We start from the raw sequence: 21975 nt of genomic DNA, 5'->3' as shown, positions 1-21975 counted from the left end.
TCGGGTGCAATAATCAATTCAATGCCCGAACGATAGGCTGGTTTAGTCCAGAGCGAAACTTCCTCTTTCTTTCATCCTCAGTGATTTGCATCAAGGGAGTTACTTCCAGCAACACTTTCCAGAATTTGTTAACATACTGTTGCACGCTTTCATTATCTCTTTGCTCCAGCCTGTCCCAATTTTGAGTGAGAGTTTGCTCAGCATTTGGTGGCAAAAACTGAGCATAGAATCTATCTTTAAATTTCTTCCAGGTGCAAATGGGATCCTTGGTGATCTTTTCAGTGATCCACCAATGAGCAGCAGTCCCTTTCAAAAACATGCTAGCATGGCGTACTTTAGACTTTTCAGTAAAGTCCTCATCGCTTAAAGCAATGTCGAACTGTGCCACAAATGCTAACACTTTAGAAGCATCATGTTCTCCATGAAAGACATCAAACTTAACAGATTTGTCACTTGCTTTGAATTCCTTGAGCTTTCTGGCATGAGACTCATGGTCTTCTCTTTTTCTTTTCCCCTTATCCAACGGGGCAGCCCTATCTACATGGGCTCCATGGGCCGTCATAGAAGTTTCATGAGACACGGTGGCATGTGTTCCACGAACTTGAAACTCAGATGCATGTGACTTACCTGCATAAGGCATTGTCTCTCCATGAGACAACTCAGAAGGCAAAATTTTTCTGGCAGGAGACGTGTCACCATGAGATACATGTCTTGCATGCATGTGACTTTCATGCCCTCCATGAGCACTAGCATACATATATCTGTCAGGCTTTGTGCCTTGTGGAGAAGATGCATGTCGAGAGGTGACTGTCACCTCTTCCTTTTGCATAAAAGATTTCAGCCTTTGAGATGCGGGATCTCCATGCTTCAAACGAGGTGGATTTTTGAATTTCAGCTCTTCGTCGTCCCCCTCTTTGATATCACCTTTGCAGACGAGGTAGGCAAGCGCCAACTCCCTTGGCTTCTTGCCCACTTCCTGAGCCATAGACTCAAAAGTTACATCTACCATTGCATCAGCTTTCCTAGCTTCAATGGCACTTTGCAGATGGGGATCTTCATGCAAAAACTTTAACTCTTGCTCTTGAGTCTGCAAAAGTTTTCTCATATGTTCCATTTCAGCCCTCATTGCATCAGGCTCTTGTTCAAGCATGACTGTCTTTCCTGGAGATAGTTGACCCTTTGATTCACTATCATTAACCCTTTCAAGGGGCTTGTGCCTTCCTCGCAGAGCATCAGACCCACGAGAGGCACTAGATGGACCCCTCGAATTTGGCACCTCCAAAGGGTTGCCTTGGCTGTCCATTGTGTTTAAGTCTGCTAAAAGCGGGGTGTCCAGTACACAGGTTCGTTTCCCCACTAGAAAGAGAGAAACAACCGTGCTCTGATACCAATGAAACCGATCCCGTCAAGTGGGAAGACTCCGTTGGACACCCACACGCGTAATAGCACAACTTTAAAACCACAATTTGAAATGGACAACTTAATACAACTTGAAATGAAATGAAATGGAAAGATGGACACCAGCACTGGGGTTGGAACGGGCTGACCCCCCCCTCAATATATGATATATTTATTGGGAGTATTTAACAAATACAATGCTCCATGGGTTCCAAGAACCAGATGATGTCCATGTACATATGAATACAGTACCAAACAAATAGGCTCGGAGTAGATATTCGAAGCAGAACGACCACTAGCGTGGTCCAGTCTCTACGGTCCTGTGCTTTCACTGGACTCTGCGGAGAGCGCCTCACTGGTGTTTCGAGACCACGCACAAATAGGCGCGATCTCAGCACCTTTGGACCGAGGTTCTCCAATAGAGCTTGGACTACCCGGCACCGAACAGGTGTTACCGTGGGGAATGAATCCCTTATCAGATTTAACACAATGTACTTTATTTAAATCTGAAAATTCACTTACTTGTGGATGGCAGAAGGAAGTCCAATACCCGTGTTATTTGTGTAGAAGGTGTAGCCACCTAGGTGGTGTGAAGTCCTCTTGTAGCCGCAAATGGAAAAGAAGCGCAACCTCTTGCAAATAGGCGATAGAGCAGGGGCCTTAGGAGAAGTGAAGTCTCGTTGTAGGAACACAGCCACCTGATGCATATGAGAAGGTGGCTCAGTCTCAAGAGGCGTGGAAGAGCAACCAATATGTAGTCGCGTGACTGCAGATGAACACTCTGACTGTAAAGAGGGGATGGAGGCGGTGTAGGTGCCTGCAGTGGATAGGGCAACTTGTTGGAAGACAGGCGCAGAAGAGCACACAGGTGCCTGCAAGGACAGCGCCGTCTGCTAGTAATAACACCAGTCGCCTGGCGAAGAGAAGGCAGCACAATCTTTTGGAGGTGGCAGCTGTTTGCTCAGCGCAGTTGACTGAAGTTGTTAATTGCATGCTGGCGAAGAGAAGGCAGCCTGCTGGGTGTGCAGTTCAGTTACGCCTGGGTGCAGCCTGCACAGCCCACCTGTAGAAAAGGAGGTGGTGTTGGCGCCTGGTTATACAGATATGCAGCTGCGTGTACTAGAGGAAAAACAGAAGTGCAGTATGCTCAGCAGTCGCCTAGGTTGGCGTGAGGACTCAAAATCTGGAGATGGACCAAATGGTCGGCCAATTGGTGACACTCTTTGTATACTAGAATACATGGTAAACTCATTAAACCATACATAAAAAGTAAGCCAAACTGCCTTCTTGCTAAAATTCATTCAAACTAAACAAGACAAACTTCTTGTATACTAGAATGCATTCTAGCATATGCTAGAGCAGACAAACTTCTTGTATACTAGAATACATGCAAATTAGACTTGACTAGACCTCTAAGTGTTTCAAGATATGAGCTAGAAAGACAAGAATTAAATAGACTAAAAACCAAAGAATAGTTCTCAACGTATTCTAGAATACACAAAGACAAGAAGTTTTATGAACTACGCGTACACTAGAATACATACAAGCTAGACTAGACAAACTTCATGTATATTAGAATACATGCAAACTAGAGTTGACTAGACCTCTACGTATTCCAATATATGAGCTGGAAAGACACGACTCAAACAAACTTGAAAAAGAATAACAGTTTTCTACATATTTGAGAATACACAAAGATAAGAAATTTTTTTAACACTAATGAAAAAAAGGTCAAGAGAAAGACATCCATACCCGTTTGCGAGTAATCATTGCATCTTTAATCTCTTGCTGGGTAGAAACATGATTCATCCCTTTAAGCCGAAAATCTGCAGAGAAAACTCTAACTGCAAGAAACTTCTCTTTGTTATTGTCTACCAGATGATGAATAATCCCACGAGATATACTTTCTTTGACGTCAACAATGCGACCATAAGTTAAATACTTTGTATTTTCAAAGTAGTCTCCTTTTTCTTCAGCAATATAAAGGAAAGGTGTGTTTGGCTCAATGATTGTCTTGTGCTTACTTACCATGCCAAAGTGAATTGTCCAAGCAAATCCTTCTCGTGCTTTATCTCTTGCACTACTCCAAAGAGTTGTAGCTTCGATGCTTGAAGACGTTTTCTTTTGATGTTGAGTTAAAGGTGTGCTTCCTTGAGATGATAGAGGAAGTCAAGCAGCTCACTAGTTTCCAGAGTTACGAGATCAACTACCATCAAGCAGAATGGTTTTAGCTACTCATGGACTTCCTCCATCCTCTTAAGGAAGCGCACCTTTAACTCAACATTAGCAGAAAAAGTCTTCAAGCATCGAAGCTACAACTCTTTGGAGTAGTGCAAGAGGTAAAGCACGAGAAGGATTTGCTTGGACAATTCACTTTGGTATGGTAGGTAAGCATAAGACAATCGTTGAGCCAAACACACGTTTCTTTTATATTGTTGAAGAAAAAGGAGACTACTCTGAAAATACAAAGTATTTAACTTATGGTCGCATTGTTGAAGTCAAAGAAAGTATATCTCGTGGGATCATTCATCATCTGGTAGACAACAACAAAGAGAAGTTTCTTGCAGTTAGAGTTTTCTTTGCAGATTTTCGGCTTGAAGAGATGAATCTTATTTCTATCCAGCAAGAGTTTAAAGATGCAATGATTACTCGTAAACGGATATGGATGTCTTTCTCTTGACCTTTTTTTCATTAGTGTTAAAAAAATTTCTTATCTTTGTGTATTTTGGAATATGTAGAGAACTGTTATTCTTTTTCAAGTTTGTTTGAGTCATGTCTTTCCAGCTCATATATTGGAATACGTAGAGGTCTAGTCAATTCTAGTTTGCATGTATTCTAATATACATGAAGTTTGTCTAGTCTAGTTTGTATGTATTCTAGTGTATACGTAGTTCATAAAACTTCTTGTCTTTGTGTTTTCTAGAATACGTTGAGAACTATTCTTTGTTTTTTAGTCTATTTAATTCTTGTCTTTCTAGCTCATATCTTGAAACACTTAGAGATCTAGTCAAGTCTAGTTTGTATGTATTCTAGTATACAAGAAGTTTGTCTTGTTTAGTTTGAATGAATTTTAGCAAGAAGGAAGTTTGGCTTACTTTTTATGTCTGGTTTAATGAGTTTACCATGTATTCTAGTATACAGAGAGATGGTTACAGTGTTCTTACTTTTGCATAAGTTACGCTTTGGTTCTTACTTTTAAGTTCACTCTATCAAGTCTTCAAATCCTCTTCTACTTAGAATGATTATTCTTTTTTTTTATGTAGTCTTTTTCTGAAGCATTTCAAGAGCATCATGACAATTTGTACAATACTAACCACTTCACTGATGATTTTGATTATGAAGAGAATGAAGGTACAGACATAGATGACTCAGAGGAAGATGTTGAAGTTCTTAAAGAGACTTTTGAGTTAAAGTCTCAAGATGTGAGTGATACTTTGCTTCATAGTTGTTTCTCGTACGCGTACGAACAGGTTCGTACGTACGAGTCGTACGGTATCGTACCGTACGAATTCGTACGATATCGTACGGTGTGAGTTGGGATTTTTCTTTCCCAAAAATTTTTTTTTCCTTGAAAAAAAATTTCCAAATGCTAAAAAAAAATAGAAATCCTGCTTTACGAAGATCCCAAATGCTCGCAATACTTCGCAACTTTCGTGTCCACTCAGTATTCCATATGGGGTTGTGGAGAGACCTAAAAAATCTGGCGAGGTAGACTAGTAGTGTACACTTGATTGGTAAGATGAGAGAATCTTGCTACATCACTTGGGGATCCCTGGTATAGGTAGGCTAGACAATTAGATTCTCAAGTTATGCACGAGGGAGAACATTTGGACATGGTCATTTTGATCTAGAGAGGAGTCCCTAAACTTATCACCCTAGATGCACTCCTCGTATTTGTGCAAGGACGGTCCCTTAGTCATAAACGCTACACTGGGAGACCTTTGGTATTGCATTACCCATCCAGGTTCTTTTTTGGAGACAATCGGGAGATCCAACCGGGAGAGACACATATCCATGTACTGGTTTCTCAAGCACTGTAGACTCCTCCCCTCCCAACCTTCCCTCACATTCAAGCTTGAAGCTCCATAGCTTGTAAGTGAAAAAAATAAAAATCATATTTTATCGTACGGTATCCGAAAATTTCATATCGCACCAAAAATTCCTGTACGGTATCGTATTTTCGTACCGTGACAACCATGCTTTGCTTTCTGGACCTGGAGCTCCAAAGTCTGATCCTTCAAAATCTTCTGGTCTTAATACCATAAGAAATAAAGCCAAAAGGTTTCATATGGTTGATGAGAGACCCTTAATTTTACTAGTATCTAACATAGAACGTCCTCCATTGGATCTTTTTTTCAAATAAGAGACCACTAGAAGTTCGAACCATTGTCCCTGGACATGTGAGTAATCTTAAAGTAATGATGAAGGAGAAACCAACAACAAATGATTTACCCCTTCTTGTTCTTCTGGATAAGTCTTCTTGTGTCAACAAAGAGAGTTTTGAGAGATCAAAAATCAATCAATACAAATACTTAGTCTTGGGGGGAACTCACTCTCTCATTGCTAAAAAAGAGTTATGTGCTGAGTATCCTCATGTAAAGAGCTATAAGACAGTCCTAGCATGGGTCTATGCTGGGTTAAGTGATGATGATGCAAAGCTACTTGCCCTTGATCACAACATTGATTCCGAGATGCGACTATCTATGTCTTTCTTACAAAAGATAAGATTTTTTCACGACGAGTGGATCAATCATATTCAGTAAGGTTATAAAGTTGATGAAGCTTTGTGAGCAAGTTGGTCTTGTCACAAAGAAGTCAACAAGCAAAGCTGGATGCTCTGGGAAAACAAATGTTCGAAGTCATGACAATTTCTTGTTGGGGTAAAGGCGTTATGCCCACCCTTATAGTGTGTACAAGCCCATAAGTTATAGTACATAGTACACTTAGTACTTTTAATGTACTAAGTGCACTATGTGTACTAGTGCAATATACATGTGTGATAGGAGAGTCACACACTCATATCTTGATGAGTTGACTTATCCCCACAACTCTCTCTCTCCCTTGTTCTCTCTGTGTATGTCTCCCACATGAATTAACCTAACCCTAATTCTTCATTCTCCCACACAACTGGTATCAGAGCATAGGTTGCTGTCTTGATCCTCTGTAGCTGAGTTTCTTCAGAAACGCCCTGCCATCAAAGAGGAAAGCGTGGCTCAAATTCTGCTATGCAGGCTGTGTGTGTGTGTAGCTCCATGGAACCTGGAGGGCTGAAGTAGCTTGTCGGTGCGACCCAGTCAGTGTGAGCGTGGGCTGCCCAACAGCCACGCTGGTCTGCCCAACATCGCCTTGCACACAACCAGTCGTCTACACGTTTAGTGCGAAGGGGAGGCAGGCAAACACAGGCGAAGGCGAATATGTCAACACGGCGCTAATCGTGTAGCGCTACATGGCGTAATACACGTCGGCTCTTCACGACTGTCCCGAGCAAGTCCATCGGAGTGAAAACGAAGCGTTGGTCGCTAATCGTGTAGCGAGCCACTAGGCGTGAGCGAAGACAGGCGAGCGAAGAAGGAGGCCAGCGCATTCAGGCGAAGCAGGTCTCTCCGACTCGCCGCCCTCTCTCTGCCGCCTTCCACCAAGCGCTCTTCTGTCGTTGTGCGCGCTGCCTCCGACAAGCCTGTGAAAGCCGACAGGCAGCTATGGTTTGCTTCCAAGCAGAGTCTAGCCTACTTGGATGGCAGTTTGCCAGGTGATTATGGGTTTGATCCACTGGGGCTGATGGATCCAGAAGGGCCAGGGAGCTTCATAGCTGCCAGCCATCTGAGCATCACCAACAGCTTGTGTCTCCACCAATTCTACAGCACGCCTGAAGAGCCCTCCAACAGCATCAGATTTCTGCAGAGCAGCACCAAATTCAGCACACCCCCCTTTCCTGCAACAAAATTCAGAAATTACAAGGTATTCTGATTCAATTTTTTTTTTGGGATTTGCAATTGAGCAAGTACAGTAATCAATTGAGCAGGTACAGGTGCCCAATTGCTCAATTTTTGAGCAAAATTGGCAAAACTGGGTGTCATTGGTCACAATCAGGATCAATTTGCAGGAAATTGGATGTCGAAATTTGGGGCTTTTGATGTAATTGTGCAATTAAGCACTCATACATGCTGTATGATGTGAGAAATCGCACATTTGGGCAAAATTGCAGCAAATTGCAGTGCAAATCAAGGGGCTTTTGTGCCGATTGGATCGATTTGCATGCAGGCAATCGCATTTGATGCTGTGGATAATGTGTTGATGCCTTACAAGCACTCAATGTGCCTGTAAATCAAGGGGCTTTCATGTATTTGATGTATATGTGGCCAGGGGGAAGCATCGTGAACACTCTGGATGCCTTCATGTGCGTCAATGTACCATGTGTGATCAGCAATTCATCTTAAATCAAGGGGCTTTTCAAGATTTTATGTTTGTTGAGCTTGGCAAAGCAGCAGGCAAGACATTTATGCCTTGAATCCTCAGAAATCAGCTTGCAGTCAAGGGGCTTTTGCCCAATTTCTGTTCGGAACTGTTGTATGCAGTGTTCGGGACTGTAAAAGTCTGATTTTTACTCATTTGGACAGCCAGGAGAGCATTTATTGCTACTGTACCTGCTGGTACAGATTTGGCACAGCTTTGTGCAAGTTTTGGCATGACTGTACACTAATTTGAGTGAGGAAAAGGTTCAATTTCAGCTGTTGTACTTGCCGGTACAGGTTTGGTACATCATTGGTGAGCCACTTGGTACTGCTGTATAGTACTTTGGAAGGGCAACAGAGCACATTTAAGGTGCTGTCCAAAATCTGCAGCAACCAGATTTTGGTGATTTCATCACAATCAGTGGGAGATAAAGCTTGGGAGAAGAACTGTGAGCACTTTGTGTGCTTTTGGTGCAGTGTTTGCACATTTTGCAGGGAGTCAGGCATTGACAGGTTGCATATTGCTATGGCAACCAGGTGAGAACTCTTCATTGCTTCACATCAAGAAGCTTGAAGGCTCGCATAATTATGATATTTGGCAAACCCAGTGCTACAATGTGTTGCTCCAGAAAAAGCAGCACAAGCCTATCAAAGAAAGGGGTGTAATGCTCGCTTCTCTTACTGCTGAAGAGTGGGAAGATATGGATGAGCTGGCAAGATCTACTATCATGTTGTCTGTGTCAGACTCATTACTTTTCAGCATTCGTGAAGAGAAGACAGCTTGGGGAATGTGGCAGAGATTGCAGGACTTGTATGCCCAACAAAGTGCCTCAAGCAAAGTGTATTGGTTGAAGAAACTCATAGGTCTTCAGATGAAGGAAGGGGCGTCTATGACAGTCCATCTAAATGAGTTTAATGGTATTGTCAGCCAGGTCATTAATCAAAAATTGGCAATGGACGATGAGTTCAAAGCCACTTTTCTGTTATGCACTTTGCCAGAGAGTTGGGACACATTCAGGACAGCCACTAGCAATTCGCATGCTATGCTGTCATATGCAGATGTTGAGGGTGCTCTTCTTCAAGAAGAGATGAACAGAAAAAACAACTCTGTTGGAAAGTCCAATGCAATGAATGCACGTGGGAGATCCCAACAAAGGGGAAAAAGCCAAGAACGGGGAAGGAGCAAGTCTCGCTCCAAAAAGGATTTGGAATGCCATTATTGTGGCAAGAAGGGACACATTAAAAAGCAATGCTACAAATGGAAAAATGATCAAAAGGAAAAGGGAAAAGGCAAAGACAAAGAGAAAGATGAAGCCAAAGATGTAAAGCCAAAGGGCAAAAGTGGAGTCAAGATTGAAGAAATCAATGTGTCACATGCAGGTGGCAGTGAGGATGAGGTCCTATTTACGTCTTCACTTGATGCCCATTCACTTCTTACAGGTGGTCATGGTATGCACTCATGGATCATTGATTCAGGTGCCTCCTTTCATGTCACAGGTTGCAGAGACTTGTTTGTCAGGTATACTGATGGCAATGAAGGCGTGGTTTATTTGGGTGATAACCATGCATGCAAGATTCTTGGCAGAGGTGATGTGAGGCTTGTGTTTTCAGATGGCTCACAGCTTATGCTCCATGATGTCAGGCATGTGCCTGAGATCAAGAAGAACCTGCTTTCTACTGGACAGCTTGATGATGCTGATTATGTTACCACATTTGGTTGTGGAAAGTGGAAGATTAGTAAGGGCTCACTACCGAGCTGCCGGAAATCTCTCTGTGGCATAGCCGGTTGGGACACATGAGTGTCAAGGGAATGGAGCAATTGTCTCGTTTGGGTTACTTGCCTTCTCTAAAGTTTTTAAGTTTTCAGTTTTGTGAGCATTGTATATATATGGCAGGCAACTCCAGTGCCCCCACAAGAAAGCTCTTGGACAGAAAGATGCTCAGTTAGAGCTTGTGCATATACAGATGTATGTGAGATGCCTCAGCTTTCTTTGGGAGGGGCAAAATATTTTGTCTCTTTTATTGATGATGCCACACGTAAGGTGTGGGTTTATCCTCTTCGTTTGAAGAGTGATACATTCTCAGTGTTTCAGAAGTTTGTTGCTCTAGTTGAGAATCAAACTGGCAAAACACTGAAGGCTTTGCGTTCTGACAATGGTGGAGAGTATATGTCCAAACAGTTCCAGGACTTTTGTGATGCTAAAGGCATCAAGAGGGAGCTCTCTACTCCTTATGATCCTCCACAAAACGGGACAGCAGAGAGGATGAACAGGACCATTCAGGAGAAGGTCCGTTCTATGTTGTCACATGCTGCATTACCTCATGGTTTTTGGGCTGAAGCTGTTATGACAGCCGTTCATCTTATAAACAGGTCACCTAACACGAGGCTTGGTGGAAAAGTGCGAGAAGAGGTATGGACAGGGAAGCCTCCGTCATACAAGCACTTGAGAGTGTTTGGTTGCGTTGCGTACGTGCACATACGCAGGGAAATGCGCTCCAAACTTGATCCTAAGTCTCACAAATGCATATTCCTAGGATATGGTGACAGAGGTGAAATGGGGTATAGACTTTGGGATCCCGTGAATAGAAAGATCATACGCAGAAATGATGTCATTTTTTATGAAACATGCATGTATAAGGAGCCTGCAAGGCAACAGGAGCCTGGCAGAGTCATCTTTGATGATGATGGACATCATGGACAACAACCAAGGGCTGTAAATCAGCCATTACAGCAGGAAAACCAGCCCTTAAATGGTGCTGAAAATGGTCCAAATGGACAGCCAGAGATGGCAGAAGATATCCCTATGGATATACCACAGTTAGAGGAGATACCGGGCATGATTTTTCAGCCTTATGGCATGGAACAGGAGCCACCTATGGGTGATATGCAGGCTGGACAGCAACCTGCAAATGATGGTCATTGGGTACGGAGGTCCACAAGACCCTCCAGAGCCCCTGACAGGTTTGTTCCAGGGGTTGACTACTTGATGCTTACTGACTGTGGGGAGCCCTCATGTTACAAGGAGGCTTTACAGAGGGCAGACAAGGCTCTTTGGGAGCGTGCCATGAAGTCAGAGATGGATTCTCTGCACAAAAATGGAACATGGAAGTTGGTGCATTTGTCTGCAGGCAAGAAGGTTTCGCCATGCAAATGGGTTTACAGGCTCAAAGTTGCACCTGATGCAAAGCCAAGATACAAAGCCAGGTTAGTGGCTAAGGGCTTCAAGCAGGAATATGGTGTGGACTTTGATGAGATCTTCTCTCCAGTGGTCAAAATGACCACACTTAGAGCTGTGTTGGCTTTGGTTGCGCATGATGATCTGGACTTGATTCAGATGGATGTGAAGACTGCTTTTCTTCACGGTGATCTCCATGAGGAGATATATATGCAACAGCCAGAGGGTTATGCAGTAAGTGGAAAGGAGAAGCTTGTATGCAAGCTGAAAAAGAGTCTTTATGGGCTCAAACAGGCACCAAGGGAATGGTATCATAAATTTGATATATTCATGAAATCCCAGAAATTCAGGAGAAGTGACATAGATCACTGCTTGTACACCAAGAAAGCTTTGGATGGCAGTCTATTGATCCTCATCTTGTATGTTGATGATATGTTGATTGCCGGGAAATCTCGTAAGGAGATGGATACCTTGAAGCAGAGGCTGCATCAAACCTTTGATATGAAGGATTTGGGTGATGCAAATCACATCTTGGGTATGCGGATACTTCGGGACAGAAATCAGCATGTGTTGTATTTGTCTCAGAAGGAATACATTGGCAAAGTCTTGCAGAGGTTCAATATGGACGGGGGGAAGAAGACTAGTACTCCTTTGCCTCCATATGTGAAACTCAGTGCTATGGACAGCCCACAGTCGGATAGAGACAGGGCTGATATGGCCAAGGTTCCGTATGCTTCAGCTTGTGGCAGTCTCATGTATGCCATGGTTGCTACTAGGCCGGACATTGCATTTGCAGTGGGAGTGGTTTCTAGATACATGGCCAACCCTGGCAAGAAGCATTGGGAAGCAGTGAAAGGTGTCATGAGATACCTGAAGGGCACACAGGATATGTGCATTTGCTTTGGCAAACAGGATGCATTAGTGCATGGTTACACGGATTCGGATTATGCCGGTCATCCAGATAACCGGAAGTCTACTACCGGTTATGTATTTACATTCACAGGAGGTGCTGTGTCATGGATATCCAGGATGCAGAAGTGCACAGCCTTATCTACTACAGAGGCCGAGTATATTGCAGCCACAGAGGCTTGCAAGGAGGCATTATGGCTATCTCGGTTAGTGGTTGATTTGGGTTATACAGGGGATATTCCATTGTTGCATTGTGACAGTCAGAGTGCCATCCAGTTGGCAAAGAACCCTGTCTTTCATGCAAAGACGAAGCATGTGGATGTGAAGTATCACTTCATCAGAGAGGTGATAGAGAACAAGCAAATTTAGCTTGTTAAGATTCATACGGATGACAACCCGGTTGATCTGTTGACAAAGAGTTTGCCTCCGGAGCGGTTTGCTCATTGCAGACACTTGATGGGCATTGAATGAGGCCAGTTTCAGCCTTGATATGGCCTTGTATATTATCATGTACATGCTGATTTTTCTTTTCCTTCATTTAAGGGCACTTTGCCTTTAAGTGGGAGGTTGTTGGGGTAAAGGCGTTATGCCCACCCTTATAGTGTGTACAAGCCCATAAGTTATAGTACATAGTACACTTAGTACTTTTAATGTACTAAGTGCACTATGTGTACTAGTGCAATATACATGTGTGATAGGGGAGTCACACACTCATATCTTGATGAGTTGACTTATCCCCACAACTCTCTCTCTCTCCCTTGTTCTCTCTGTGTATGTCTCCCACATGAATTAACCTAACCCTAATTCTTCATTCTCCCACACAACTTGTTGGGGTAAAGGCGTTATGTCCACCCTTATAGTGTGTACAAGCCCATAAGTTATAGTACATAGTACACTTAGTACTTTTAATGTACTAAGTGCACTATGTGTACTAGTGCAATATACATGTGTGATAGGGGAGAGTTGACTTATCCCCACAACTCTCTCTCTCCCTTGTTCTCTCTGTGTATGTCTCCCACATGAATTAACCTAACCCTAATTCTTCATTCTCCCACACATTTCTTTCAGTTTGCCTTCCGTGATGGAGAGATATGGGATCTACAAGAAGACATTTTCAAGCTTTGGGAGGAAGGTAAAATCAAAGGGCAAAAAGTAAAGCTCCCACCTGGAAGTCAAAAGGGCAAAGGAACAAGGAATGAGGACACTTTGAAGCCAATTCCTGAAGAAATGCGTATCACAAATTGGCGAACAATGCAAGGAATACGCGAGAAAAATATTATCATACCCATCTTGGTACAAGTGAAAGGAGGTTCTTTGACACTCGATGAAATGGCAAAGGAATTAGAACAGTACTTTACTAATTCTTCTTTTTAAATCTACTTATTTTATTTCATCTAAAGTTGTTTTTTCATTTTGTGTTTTTTTGAAATAGGCAAAAGACTTTTTGTACATGCAAAGAATCATGATTGAAAAACTTAATTGCAAGGATTGGAACAAGGTTCAAATGTTTCATCCCATCACTAGTCAGTCAAGCTCCTTAGAGCGTTTCATTTATCTTTTAAAAAATGCGGTAAGTAAACTACATATTTGAATAGATTTTTTTTTTATTTGAGTGTTTTTTAAGGTTTTGTAAAAATTTAGATCAAATATTTCAAAAAATTGATTTTAATTTTTGTAATCCAGTCAATGTGTATTCTAGAATACATTTAATGTTTACTTATTTTCATTTTAACAAGTCTCGAGCACCTTGTGCTCCCATAAAGAGCATTCCTCAAGAGTTTGAGCAACATTTGAGTCGTGTAAGGGGGGTAGAGAAGAAGAGATTAGAAGAGACACAAACTTTGGAGACCATTCAAGAGGCAAATATTTTAATTTCTGATGATGTGTCTGCAGAACCAGTTCAATATTTTGTTCATGAAGGCAAAGTAGAGAACATGGAATCGTTTGTGACTGTACAACATTTTACTTCAGCCATTTGCTGATGCTCCATATGGATTTAAGGCACCACACTCAATACCTGACGAAGTAAAGTACAGTGTAAGTGCATATAAAAGAGTCATCGACGCTTTCAAGAAGGTCACAACGGCTGAATCATGGGCACTGGTAATTTTTCATGCTCATGATCACATCTCTGCTGCAGAGAAAGCATTCATTGACAATTAAATGGTCTATCAGCTATGCATATGGTATGTTAAATTTCAAGGATTCTTTTGCAAGTTATAAAAGCTTAAGTTAAAGCCTAACTTTTTCTTTTGTAGGACAAAGCCTAACATCAAAGTCTATAAGCTTGACAGACTTTCTTTTGCTGCTGAGTTTGCTACCATTGGTTTCTGGTCTTCTGCGGGTTTGAACAATAAAGGAAATTTTAATTTTGCTTCGAAACCTAACCGAACAAATATTTTTGATAGACCAGATGTGTGTCGAAAGCTTAGGGATCTTTGTGGTGATTCAAATGAGATCATGAATCCTTATTAAAAACCATAACTTTTGATGATGGATTTAATTGAGTTTCTATCTTTAAAAGAAGAGTGGATCATGGATCTTTTTACGAGGATAGGTAATCATGCAACCTTAACTTTTTACATATTTTATATTGCTCATTTAAGTGAGCTTTACCATGTTGATTCTTTTTTTCTTAGGAACAACCACTATTAGTGCTCTTAAAAAAGAAAGGAATGTTGTTGTTGTTGAGCTAGATCCAGTTCAAGTTCGTTTTATTCAACAACGAGTCACTGCAATGAAAGAATTGCCGGACGAGTTTCAAGAGGTTGGAATGAAAAACATGGCAGCAAACCCAAGAGTGGTGGATGCGTCTGGAGAACCTCAGCCTCCCTTTGAACCTGATGATGAAATGCAGTTTGCAGATCTTGAGCCTTATGAAGATCCACATACTGTGGATATTGATATTCCTCTTACGGAGTCAACACCACTCATTGTAGGACGCGAGCAAACTGATGAAGAAGTTAGTTATGAAGAGGAGGAATTTGCTGTGCTAGAATAGATTTAGACATTTGTAGTTTTAAACATTTTTTGGTATTTAAATCCTCATTGGAGGTGTTCAAGGATTTCTAGGTTTTGAGAGTGTTTTGAACAACGTTTGTTTGCATTCAAAACTAGCATCACAAATCTTTTTGAGGAGCTTGCGTTTTGTGGTTGGTTAAAAAAATTGGTCAAATGTTGTCACTATTGAAGTATTTATAGGAATTGTCTCGTAATTAGACTTGTTTTTTTAATCAATGAAGATTAATTTAATCATGACATTGAAGTTGTGCGGTAAAAGTAGTTCTTTCTAGTAATGATAGCAATAATTTTGTATTCTAAATGAAGCTCTTTGTTGTGAGTCTCTAATGCAACTTTTATGTCATGTTTTTTTGTTTGAAATATTCTAAGATTTTGGAGTTGATAGGCTTGTACTTAGACATCAAATAGTGAAAAATTTGACAAATTTTTAATTTAGCGAATGAATCACTTGCAAGTATGTTTTAAGTTAAGCAAAAAAGTCTCTTTTTAAAGTTCTACTTTATTGGGCTTGTCAAAGATTCTTTTGGTGCTAGATTTGGATTGTTTTTAAAGGATTTTTTTGGTCTCTCAAAACTACAACTCACGATAATTTAGCGAATGAATCACTTGCAAGTATGTTTTAAGTTAAGCAAAAAAGTCTCTTTTTAAAGTTCTACTTTATTGGGCACGTCAAAGATTCTTTTGGTGCTAGATTTGGATTGTTTTTAAAGGATTTTTTGGTCTCTCAAAACTATTTTCAAATGGTTGGGTGTTCTCTTCAATGATCAACATCGATACCAAATCTGTGAAGTTGAGAATTTTCTTCCAAGTCTAAATAGACGTCTTGAATGCCTTGTATTGTGGCCCAAGACTACGCAGACACACTTCCACCTTATCATTATCATCAACAGAAATACCAATTGATGCAAGAGATTCCACAATGCCCTTAATCTTTAAAGCATAATCATTCACAGACATATTCTTCTTTTTCACAGTATGAAGCTCATTCTTGAACTGAATTTTTGGTGCCTTGGTATTGGTTTCATTAGAGCTTCACCAAGGTGTCCCATGCCTCCTTAGGTGACTTGGCATCCTATATATGTCCAATCATAGTGTCATGTATGCTGATAGAAAGCCAATACATGACTTTTCTTGCTCCTTGATTCCAATCCTTGAACTCTTTTATATCTGCAACAGTTGGATTAATCTCCGGTATCTCTGGTGCCTCCTCATGTTCACATTCAATGTAGTCCCAGTAACCTTTTCCCATCAGGAAATTGGTCAGTCTAAACCTCCAAGCATGGAATTTGTTCTTGTCAAGATTCTCTGCAACAATTTGGTCATTTGATATCTTTTCTACAGCACAAATTTACCAGCAATAGCACTCTTGCTTGACCTTCACAAACTATTGTATTCTCTGCGATACTATACTGCACCCAAATTGTCACAACCGGTGACCTTACTTTGTATACATACACCCAATGGCAACTTTGAGACCTCTTTGAAGCGCACACAGTGTGTGCACAACCAATCTCCCTTCCTACGGTTCCAAAAATAGAGTTCTGTAAAGAATCGAAACTTATCTCGCAGTGCGTTGGTGAACGCCTTGCGAACTGAAAAACGGAGGTCCAGACACGCCCGAAACGCGTTTTTGGAAAATGATGTCCAGTAGAAAATATAGTTACCTTGTAGCTTTGCTCTCACCCGTGAAGAAAGCTCCTCAATCGGAGTTCGTTTGCCAGTGCCTCTCGAAGAGCTCCCGACAAGGGTGTAGTAGCCAACACAAAGGGGGAAGAGTAGATGAAGCTCTTACTCTCGTACCGCTTCCTGTGCTTCTCTTGCTTACCGCTCAGCCTTAGCATGAACCAGGCTCTGATACCATGAAGAGATACAGGGGAGAAGAGAGCTTGAGTTCTTGTGCAAGCACACACACACTCACACAAACCCTAGAAGAGAGCACACAAGGTGAGAGGCTGAAAATTCTTCTTCTTCTTCACACAACAAAAGAGGTCTACTAAGAAGATAAAGTGACTAACACACATAATAATAGAGTATATATAAGCGGTCCATGATGTGAACACGCTAAGAGGAGTGGGTAGATGTGGACTAGTCAGTGTAGTCCAGCTGTAGAATCTCTGGCGAAGATATGTCGGTGCTAGATACCAAACTCGCCACTGATATAAATGTCGAACAGTCATGTAGGCGTCTCATGAGTGTCAGCTCATGTTGAGCTTGACATCTCAAGGAAAACTCATGTAAGTAAAAACTGAGTTTATACAAATGCCACACGAAAAGGAAGATGATATATAAGGAAACCCGACATAAGGGTCCTATATCCTATGGCTCAGAAGGTGTCTAATTGGGCATTGTTGGCATCCTTCATCCTGGAGCAGTGCTCACAACATTAAGGTAGCGAATCTCTGCCTGCATTATGAATGACGGGGAATCCTAGACTTAAAGTGTCCCAAGCATAGAATTCGGTCTCTAGGTAAGAGACTCCTCAGCCACGTATACATTTGTTGTGACTAGTAAACCACCTATCCTATGTATAATGCTGATCTGTAGTGCCATAAAAGGTATAAACTAGTACTACGTACATATTCTTAGCTAACTGTAGTAAATCCTAAGTGAGCTATGGAGCTCGTAGAAATACAATAGTATCACCTTTTTCTAGTGAAGCTCCACAGAGTGCTAGTGCGAGAAAAACAAGGATAATCTCTATGGGATAAATATAGATGTACAATAAAGAAAAAGTGTAGTCGGGTATCTAATGTTGAGAAATAGCTTGTGCATGTGAGCAAGGCTAGTGCAAAAGCGAGGTGCACTTGTGGTCCGTCTCATAAGGAGATGTGGCTTTATCTGAGCCTAGCTTTAACTTGTGGCTAGTGTAAGATCACATGAACTCATCCGTGTGTTATAAAAGGATGAGGTTGTAACCAACCTCTCATATCTTTGTATCCAAAGCAGAGAAATAAGCAATATGACCTTTGAGCTTGTTTTGCAACTATGGTGCTTCTTTGAGTAAGCTTAATCTTTTCATTAGAAAGTTAATTAAGTGCTTGACATTGTGTCTTCTCTTCATTGTCTTGAGCATGGTACTGATTACCAATGTCATTTTGACATCTAAGTCCTGTATAGACATGGCTTCAAAAAGGTTTTGTGCTACTCCCCAGTCGCCGGTTGACCTTCTCTCTTGTGACAATGTTCTCATAGAAATACCGAGCAGGCTCAACATGAACATCAAGCTGACAAATCTAGTCATATGAGTAGATTCCTGGAAGTACTTACTAAAATTCTGAAGTAACACTTGATCTCGGGAATGAATGAGATAAGATAGTCATAGGCCATCCTTTGTATACCTCGTCGATCTACCATTTGACGATCATAGCTAATGAGTGTAAAGTATGTGAAGACCTAAAAATACTCAGTGGAGAAGGGCCCGCACGTATTCTTGTGGCTCAATGACAAGTGAGGGTACCGAAAGACATAATGAGTGGTAGATCCAAGGTGTCCTTTGGTGTGCACCGAATAGGTGAAACTCGAAAGAATCCATCATTTCCCAACGTATATGGAATGGATCATGGCGTGTGTTGACCAGGCATCTAGGAACAGTCTTTGACTTCCTAGTATTTGCATCTTCCTCTGCCAATACATCTCCCAACATATCCTGATCAATTTGCTAATTTTGCTGATTTCCAGCAGGCATAGGTGGCTATAAATGAGCCTGTATGGGCTCCACATTATCCACATTTGAATTGAATAAAGACAACAATGTATCAAACACATCCTTTGGCCTAATTGATGGTTGTCTTGTGCATGAAAGAAGGGGCTGAGATGCATACTTATCAAAGATAACATCCCTGGATACAATGATCTTGCCCACAGCAGGCACATAGAGTTGGTATCCCTTGCTCTCACTGCTATAGCCAACACCATTTGATTGCCTTTGCATCAAGTTTATGTCTTTGTTGTGTGGGCACATGCTTATATGCCAAACACCCAAAGACTCTCGTATGAGTCACCACTGGAATCCTGCCATTCAATGGCTCATAGGCAGTCATAGATTTCAAGGCTTTGATGGGACAACGGTTAAGCACATAATTTGCACACATAACCGCTTCAAGCCAAAACTTACTAGGCAGATCCTTGCTCTTGAGCATGCAACGTGCCATCTCCATAAGTGTATGATTACGTCTCTTTGCGGCTCCGTTTTGCTGAGGAGTATAGGGGGTATGTTAAAACCCTAAGATCTCTCTAGATAATTGTTATGCATAAACATGCATAAATCAGGCATAAACTCAACCACCCAACCACCCCCGAGTCCAAGGGATGCACACATGAATAATAAATACATCATACCTCTACCTTGATGTCCCATACCATCAAGAGGTATAACTCCAATCCAATAGCATGTAGCTAAAGTGTGAAATGGTAGAAGAGTAGATATGAACCTCTACAAAGAGAGCATAACATAGCCTTGGCCTCATGGAGCCCAAACCTCCAAGCCCCCTTGAGTGTGTCCCATGTCCCTATTATATAGGAGGGCCCTCAAGTGACTCTTGACTTTCCATTCCTCATGTGTGACCCTTGGATGCCTGACCCTAACCTTAACCCCCTTAAGGTTAGTCCTAATCCATGCTCCACTAGAGCTTGTTCCCATGCTCTCATGCTCACAAGCCTAATGTGGGTTAGCCTCCTAGTATATGCACACATAATGTGTATATAACATAGCACACATAATGTACATATAACATACTTCCCCTCTCTCAAAACATTGCACTCTTGCAATGAAAAGAAGGAGAACTGCGCTGAACAAACTCAACCGACTCCCAAGTCGAATCCTCAATTTCCTTATCTTTCCACCTAATTTTAACCTCAGGGATTAGTCAACTACAAAGTTTCCTTTTCCTGAATTCAAGTACCTTATCAGGTTCATGTGGAACATATGATAATTCATCGACTTCAACGAGTTCTTGAGGAGTAACTGTGTCATCCTCACCTCCCAGTTTTCCTTTCAATCTATCGATATGAAAGACTGGATGAACTCTAACAATTGGAGGTAGTTTTAGTTCATACGCAACCGTGCCAATCCGATATATAACTCGAAATGGACCACAATATCTAGGAGATAAATTCGAGCATTTTTCCATTGACAAAGTCTGAGAATCTTTAGGAACATTAAAATAAACCAACGCTCCTGGTTCAAAAGACCGAGATGAGCGTCCCCTATCAGCATAAAACCGTGCCCTATCATGAGCACTCCTGATAGAATCCCGAGCTTCGGTCAGCATTTTCTACATATCTCGCAAGAAATCCCTCGATGCATCACGCTCGATGTCCTTAAGATTGACATCAATAGGTGCCCTGGGTTAATACCCATACATAAGTATGCACGGACTAAAAAATAATAGCCGTAAATTTAGAACTATTATAGGGAAATTCCATCATTGGAAGATATTTCCCAATATGATGATTTTCTAGAGACATGCACGAAGCATATACTCTACAAACTGATTCATACACTCTGTTTGCCCATCAGACTGCTGATGATCAGAGTAATTCACATTCAAAGTAACTTCCTCTTTGGAAACCTTTCGGAATAAAGTAGGAAAACATGGCATTATAACAGCAGAAACCAGGGATTCATCGGTGCCCCGACATACCCATATCTGCATATGGAATAATCGACATCTCGAGTTACCCATATCAACATAGAGTCATCAACGTCTCGATGAGTCACATATGTCCATCCGTAAACCTATCAGGTTGATTGTGTAAATCACCTAAAGTACGGAACTAGAGAAAGAAATGCCAACAAAGGAAGAATCCAAATTTTCTTATCCGAACACAACAAGATAAACTTGTTTGAACTCTAAAGAAAGAGATTTCAACAAGTGAAAATGCCGATGAGATTACCCTCATCAAAACATGTAGGCTATAGATAAAAGAAATTTATCTAGAGAATGCCCACACTATAACTTCTAGTGAATTTAGAAAATAAGATTGTCTTTGAATGTTGAGGTCAATATGCTAAGTGATGTAAGCAAAGCAACAATCTTGAGCCCAAATTATCCCATAAGATAATATATGTGAGGGATCCCTAGCGTCCCATTCCACCATGATACCACCCATACATACCTTAACAATTTGAAACTCCCTAGTATGCCGTCTAGGAAAATATGAATAAAATCCTGTGTAAAAGGAATAAGATGGCCTTATCCAGACTTTCACATACTAAAACCTGTCTCTATATACTTGAGACTACATCAAGGAATAAATCCTTTTGATGAGTACATCATTTAGAAAAGAAATTGAATTATTGGCGCCTTTCTAATGATAACTATCCAAAACACAATAAAGTTAGGGTAGACAAATAACTCACCTAGATATATAAGCAACTAGATATCCGAGTTGGAATATGTACAAGAGTACAAGAAATATACTCCAAAATTACGTGCAAAAAACGAAGGCAAATGCTACCTTCAAAGCACATGAAATTATGCAAAAGATCAAAAGATCCTTATAAAACTATGGATAAAAGCATAGAAGCTCCTTAAATCCATAAAAACCATAGTTGATCATAAAAATCAATGCATACCATCTAATGGACATAAATCATGCCAAAAGAAGCATTAAAATTGGTGGCCAACTCATCAATCCGGAGTATATGAACATTTTGTCGTTCAAATAAAACTCCAAAGTAAGAAAGTGAAACACATGTGTGTAGCACTCAATAATAAACCCCCAGACACAAGTGATCTAGGTAGAACCTGATAAGTCCATATAAAACTTGGAAAACATCCAATAGAAGTCCACCAAAATAAACCGATCAACTAACCCATGATAGAGTTTGTTTTAGGCTTTAGAAATTAAGCACAATCCACACTTTAATAAGTGCCAAAATAAATTATCATGGAAAAATGTCAAAGGTGAAACACACTTTGAATGAAAATTATAGCCATCAAAAGAAATTAAGGAACATGTCCAAAAAGAATGGCTAAATAATGGTAAAAAATCATGAATACATCGTTTAGAATTAA

General features: G+C 41.0%; 2 protein-coding genes across 2 annotated transcripts in view; both read left to right on the top strand.

Annotated features, from left to right (window-relative positions):
- LOC147604371 (uncharacterized) overlaps positions 1–21975 on the top strand; it is a 59824-nt gene that overhangs the window by 28233 nt on the left and 9616 nt on the right. The gene's annotated exons all lie outside the window — the stretch shown is intronic.
- On the top strand, positions 13369–15121 carry LOC147604372 (uncharacterized). Its single transcript, XM_086795444.1, has 3 exons — positions 13369–13505; positions 13829–14492; positions 14632–15121. Exons 2-3 carry the CDS (start codon positions 14426–14428, stop codon positions 14934–14936), a joined length of 372 nt encoding a protein of 123 aa, XP_086651570.1. The 5' UTR covers positions 13369–13505; positions 13829–14425; the 3' UTR covers positions 14937–15121.

This window comes from Cibotium barometz, chromosome 62, assembly GCF_041138505.1.
Source record: "Cibotium barometz isolate CiBa-2024 chromosome 62, ASM4113850v1, whole genome shotgun sequence".
Classification (NCBI taxonomy): domain Eukaryota; kingdom Viridiplantae; phylum Streptophyta; class Polypodiopsida; order Cyatheales; family Cibotiaceae; genus Cibotium; species Cibotium barometz.
The sequence above is the reverse complement of the archived record's forward strand: the minus strand, read 5'-3'. Positions and strand labels throughout refer to the sequence as shown.